Source organism: Halichoerus grypus, chromosome 12 (assembly GCF_964656455.1).
Source record: "Halichoerus grypus chromosome 12, mHalGry1.hap1.1, whole genome shotgun sequence".
Lineage (NCBI taxonomy): Eukaryota > Metazoa > Chordata > Mammalia > Carnivora > Phocidae > Halichoerus > Halichoerus grypus.
Window position 1 is genome coordinate 28,238,354 of NC_135723.1, and position 6,612 is coordinate 28,244,965.

The following is a 6,612-nucleotide window of genomic DNA, read 5'->3' on the forward strand; positions in this document are numbered from 1 at the left end:
ATTTGCACTAATTCGCCCTTTACCCCACATTTACTTAATGCTGTGACAGCCATGCAGCCATGAAGTTGTAGGTAAGACTGAATTCACCCTTGACTCTGGGAACAGAGTGTATCTCTTACCAAAAAAATGTGTTCCGGTTACCCAAGCCAAGTGATCAGTACAGAACTTGAGACTTTGGCCAGGAATACCATACCACCATACCATGAACATTTATCTCCATCCAAACAACTGCCAAGTTGCTACAATGAGAAAAACCTCCTGGGATTGAAGATGGCACACAGGGGTATGCATCCTGAGAGAATCACAGTGCTCCATTCAAACCATGTCTGCACATCACAGTTCCTCTGAAACTTGTAGGTATATGAACCAAAAGCTCCCCCTTAATATTTTAGTAAGCTTGGCTTGTGTTTTATATTCTTTCAGTTGGAAGCATCCACATTGATACAAATAAAGGGGAGGAGGAGGAAAATGGGGGAGTGGTAGGCAGAGGAGCTGGAAGTTAAACTTGGTGTATTGTTTGCATTTGTTTATTTAGAAATTCTCTTGCATTTTTCTAATTAATTATCCTGAAAAAGAACAGGAACACAAAATTCTGTTTATAGGTCAGATTTCTAAATCAATCTATCAGTCTGTCTGTCTGTGTCTGTCTGTCTGTCTGTCTGTCTGTCTATCTATCTATCTATCCATCTATCTCCAGTCTCCCTTCCTGGTTTTCTCTCATTGCTGGTATTCCTATACCTTCAGTTCTTTAGCTTATGGAACTTTTTCTTTTAAATCTTATTTATTTCACTTCTATGTCTGTATTTTAATGAAGATACTACTATAATCTTTCTTAATTTAGGTCCTGTCACATTATGTTGTCTTCCTATTAAGTTTGATCACTTTCTAGTCTCAAAACATTGTTTAAAAGTATGCAGTTAATAAACCCGTTCTATAATTATTAACCTATTCAGGGGTACCATGGATGGTATCAGAAAAAAACCACAAAATATAACTTTAGTCTGTATTTCCAGCTTCTGCTCGTCAGTGAGAATCTACAACATGAATCGTAAAATGGCCAAGTGACGGCGGTGACGCGATTCTGCCCGCGTTGGGGGGGCCGGGCCGCAGCTGGGGTCGCCGCGGCTACCGCGTGACATGGCCGAGCAGGAGCCTCAAACGCCAGACCCGCAGCTGCCGCGCCAGTCGTCGAGCAGCGCCGCGTTAGTTCTTGTTCCGGAGCTTCGTCCCTGCCGCCCTCTTTCTCCCTCAGCTCCTCTTCCTTCGCTCCGTTTGCTGGGAGCGTGAAAGGAGAAGGCCCGGGGACGCCCCCAAACCCCTTCTGCTCCTGCCCATCGCAAGTGCGACTACTGCCATGGGCCTCAGCATCTCCTCCCTTTTCTCCCGCTTCTTCCACAAGAAGCAGATGCGCAGGGGCGCCTGGGTGGCTCAGGTCGTTAAGCGTCTGCCTTCGGCTCAGGTCAAGATCCCAGGGTCCTGGGATCGAGCCCCGCATTGGGCTCCCTGCTCAGAGGGAAGCCTGCTTCTCCCTCTGCCACTCCCCCTGCTTGTGTTCCCTCTCTCGCTGTGTCTCTGTCAAATAAATAAAATCTTCAAAAAAAAAAAAAGAAGAAGCAGATGCGCATTTTGATGGTTGGATTGGATGCTGCTGGCAAGACGACCATTCTGTATAAACTGAAGTTGGGGGAGATAGTCACCACCATTCCTACCATTGGTTTTAATGTGGAAACAGAATATAAGAACATTTGTTTCACAGTATGGGATGCTGGTGGTCAAGATAAAATTAGGCCTCTCTGGAGGCATTCCTTCCAAAACACCCAGGGTCTTATTTTTGTGGTAGATAGTAATGATCGTGAAAGAATTCGGGAAGGAGGTGAAGAGCTGCAGAAAATGCTTCAGGAAGATCAGTTGCGAGATGCAGTGTTGCTGCTTTTTGCAAACAAACAGGATTTGCCAAATGCTATGGCCATCAGTGAAATAACAGATAAATTAGGTCTTCAGTGTCTTCGTAACAGAACATGGTATGTTCAAGCCCCTTGTGCTACACAAGGAACGGGTCTGTCTGAGGGACTTGACTGGCTGTCAAACGAGCTTTCAAAACGTTAAATGAAACTGGATATCTAACCAAGGACACATTTGATAGAATTGGCCTAGGCTTGTTACAACAAAATTAGTTTGCATCTTGGTTATTAAACAGTATCTGGGACTGGTTCGGGCAGAATATTACAGTGTTCAAACTTATTTTGTTGCCAATTATTGTTGACCAAGAATAATATTGCTGTTTAGCAATATGCTTGGTTTTAAAGAAATTCTCCTTAACTTGGGAAAAAAAGTGTCCTCTTTTAATTTTAATTCCCTTAAGCCTAAATGCCTGGACATAGCTATTGTGACACCTTTAAATAAATTCGTTTTGAATGTTTTTTGAGCCCACGAGAAATAATGTTTTAAAGTTATCCCCTTGCTACTTTACTGATACCTTTATCATTCCTGGGACAGTCTGCTGATTTAAAAAATTTAGCATTCCATTTGTATTCATTTTTCTCCCTTGCCAAAAAGATCTTCTAATACTGCTTGTACCAGCCAGGGAAATGCTCCAAAACACTATTCAGATCTCTTGCACTGAGGAACTTATATTTCCCCCCCTTATTGAATCCTGGCTTTCGTCAGCTAAGCTTACCTTAGTGTGGTTTGGATTTGATAGCTAATTAGGTTCTGTGCTGGTTGCAAAGAGTTCATATTGAGATGATTTTTAATACCCAGCAGATTGTCTTCCTTTATATTGTATCTTTTTTATGTTGCATGTTGCTTTTTGGTATCAGCCTGACTCTTTGCCCAGTATATGATAGTTCTGCCGCTGTTTTGTTTATCAGTGAACATATCTGCATTAAGAGTTTTTGGAAAACTCATCAAAATCAGTAAGTTTTCTTCATAACCCATTTGGAATTATTCCTAATAAAATGATAAAAAAAAATGGCCATGTAATAATACATCTCAAATACTGCTGAGCAGATAGAATATTGAATATTTGAACCAAGTGCCCAGGATAATTTTCAAAGTTCTCTAGCTGTGTGATAGCGTGCCAAAAGAGAGATGAGTTCTTTGATAGGCCAGAGCCACTGAGAAAAGAGCCCTATAATTTGAAACTAGAAACCACTGCCATCGGTTATTGAGAGTTACGAAAGAAAAGTTGCTTTCTAACCAGCTCAGCCCTCAGACCCTTATAAATAAATAACAAGATTACACATTTCACCAAGAGGTAAACAGAGAGTCTTTGAAGAATGCATGCAAAAAAGTGTTGGTTGCACTCTATTTATTACCAAGAAGATATATTCTACCTTTGTCAGCAAGTATATATGGGAGTTGTTGCTCTTCTGATCATAATAACCTTGCATGACAAGGAGTGGGACAGACATACATCACAGTTAGCTGGGTACTGCTCTCACATACTGGTACTGTTGTATGATCCACGCTATTCGTTATTAATAGTACCCTTTCACTTTTAAACATTCCCTGGTATGGAAAGTAAGTGTTATGGTCACCCTACTTATGGGGGTTAGTAATCATGTATCAATATAAGGAATGTTAATTAGAGGAAAGACGAATCTTTGCTCGCTCTCACTGGCTCTCACTCTCCCTATATATAGCAGAAATAATCATCCCCTTGCTATCAAAACATCTGCAAATAGATTATAAAATTAGGGGGTTTATTGGCCATTGAAAGACTTCATCTCTTCTATTTTCCCTTCAGAAAAAGTATTTCTTAATTCTTATTCTTTCTTCCAATGTATGTTAAAGTGCACATTTTCTGAGTTAAAAGAGCCAACTGGTTCTTGATCCTGGCAAAAGTACAAGTATAGCAAGTGCCTTGACGGGGAGCGGGACAGGAGCAAGTTGGGCAGAGAAGGAGGGAGGGAGGAAGGCGGGAAAGGTGGAAACCATCAGCAAAGTCATCCGATGCATTTCATTATTTTATCAAGAAGCTTCTCTCTTGGGGCACCTGGGTGGCTCAGTCATTAAGCGTCTGCCTTCGGCTCAGGTCATGATCCCAGGGTCCTGGGATCGAGCCCCGCATCGGGCTCCCTGCTCAGCGGGAAGCCTGCTTCTCCCTCTCCCACTCCCCCAGCTTGTGTTCCTGCTCTCGCTGTGTCTCTCTCTGTCAAATAAATAAATAAAATCTTAAAAAATAAAAATAAAAAGCTTCTCTCTTGTGATGAATGATAAAATAATGAATATCCACGAGATAATCCAAAAGAGGAAAGACATTGTCCAAAATGTGTTTATTTACTCAATGACTACTCATGCTCATTTAGCAAGTGCCTCGCTCTTTCCTAGCTTTATTAAGTTTTATCCTGCTTTATTAAACTTAATATGCGGCAAGTGGACTTTTCCTTTTAGAGTCAGGACTCAGATGCTGTCCTCCTCATCCCCACATGTACACTGTGAAGCCCTCAATCGAAACTCGCAGAACCACTTGTAAAGTGACGATGGCTGTCGCCACAGTGCATCGTATGGAAATCGTCTCGCAGCTCTGTGTCTTTATGTGTAGCTAGGAACAACATCCACTTACACAAATTGAAATTTTATGAGTCACACAGTGTCCTCCAAGCCATGAATTTTATGTGATTTACAGCTTTGGATTTTAAGCTAAAGGTTTTACGCTCTGTTTTATTGGTTAAACATATTTCCCCCGTTAATCTACATTATGGAGAACATCCTCCTAAGTAGAGCTGCTACTCTAGCTTTCCCTTTTTATTTCCCCTCATTTGCTTGTATTTATAAACAAAAGTAGGATAGAGAAGTAGCAAATGGCAGCGTGGCTGGCATGTCGGAGTGACTAGGAAATGCCAGACCCTCCAGACGTTGCTAGGAAGCTGCTGCTTCTCTCGCCACAAATTAGCCTTAGTCACAGCCGATCAGATAAACAGCCCGGCACGGGATGACTAGGGGATTCTGAGCTCTTTACAGGATTTGCTGATGACCACTCTCCTACTTTCATTTCCTTCAGTTTGATCAAAAAGCATGTATTTCTTTTACCATCTTATCTTGCCATGTAGTTCTACAGTACACTGCTAAGAAACTGGCGGGGTGGTTTCAGTCAGGGGTGCAACTTCATCCCACTTTTCCTCCTTTCCAGCTCTCTGGTACAAGGGGATTTTCTCGGAATCCATGACTGAGAGCTTTTTTGTTTCTTCTTCTTCTTCTTTTTTTTTCCCCTGTAGCTCTCACCCAGAAAAGGTGTCTGTAGTTGAGTCAAAATTCCACTTCAGCCCTCGTGCTGCTACCAATGTGGAGCTGGTGAGTCATCTCAGTTGCTCTCCCCCACTCGCCTCCTTTTAGTGATGGTGATGATGGGGATTCCTGTACATTCTACCTCAAGAGCTCATTTCCAGAGTCAAGTAAGAGATCATAGAGAAAACAAGGGTGTTGAAAAAAACGTAGTAGTACAAAAATGGAAGCTACTATGATAAAGCTTTTGTTTTTTTGTTGTAGTTTTTGCCCTCTAAGCTATTATTACACTGTTCAGTGGCATTTTATGCAGTGATCAAAGGAGCACTTGACAATGTGGTAAGTGTGAGTGAGGAGCCGACTCGTTAATTTTACTTAATTTTAATTAATCTGCATCTAAATGAGCACATCTAGCTAGTGGTTAACATATCCGCACGGCTCCAGGGCACTGAATAGTTTTATTAGTTATTACTTCTAAGTCTTTGTATTTAGTTTTTAAAGATTTTATGTATTTATTTTTTATTATTTATTTATTTAGACTGCACGTGTGAGCAGGGGGAGGGGCAGAGGAAGAGAAAGAATCTCCAGCAGACTCCATGCTGAGCATAAGCCCAACGCGCAAAGCTTGATCTCACAACCCTGAGATCATGATCCTGAGATCATGATTCTGAGCCAAAACCATGAATTGACCACCTAACTGAGCCACCCAGGCAACCCCTCCAAGACTGTTTTTAAACACTTGCAAATAATCAGCCACTAATCTGATAAGCAGGTTAGTCTAGAGGAAATAAAAGTTAATGACCTCTAAATTTTGAGCCTTCTCTGGGTAGGCTCTCTTAAAAATAAATATTATTTTTAAAATATCTCAGCTTAAGAATGTACCTTGTTAATGACCATATTGTTAATAACTATATTTTACAACTATATTGTTAATAGAACCTCTGTTTATACCTGACATTATGAGAATATACATACATATTATTGATCTATTTGTATAGCATATTCTGTCAGGTTCACCGATTTTATTGTGGTACAGTTCATGAGGGAGTCAGAAAACTTAGTATAAAGCCTTGACTAAGACACTTTTCTTCATCAATTTACCCTTTTCCTCAAACACCTTCAATGACTTCCTGTAAGCAATAGAATAAAATCCCAAGTCTTCAGCATAAATTTCAAAATTACCTCCTCTCCTACATTTTTCATCTTCTATCGTCCCCTAAAACTCACAATAAGCAATTCATCGACTTCTCTGCTTTTTCACATTCTACAGATAATTATCGACAATCTACTGCACGAGACACTTTGCTAGGCGCTGAGGGTACACCAATCAAAATACAGTGTCTTCCTCTTAGGATGATTACATTTCACTAGGAGATAAAATTACAT

The 6,612-nt window shown here is 40.8% G+C and overlaps 1 protein-coding gene across 1 annotated transcript; it reads left to right on the forward strand.

The window, feature by feature from the left end:
- Positions 1-1,239: 1,239 nt before the first annotated feature.
- LOC118545586 (ADP-ribosylation factor 4-like) lies at positions 1,240-2,788 on the forward strand. Its single transcript, XM_078060094.1, has 2 exons — positions 1,240-1,417; positions 1,609-2,788. The coding sequence occupies exons 1-2, from the start codon at positions 1,355-1,357 to the stop codon at positions 2,104-2,106; spliced, it is 561 nt and encodes a 186-aa protein (XP_077916220.1). The 5' UTR covers positions 1,240-1,354; the 3' UTR covers positions 2,107-2,788.
- The last annotated feature ends 3,824 nt before the right edge of the window (positions 2,789-6,612 follow it).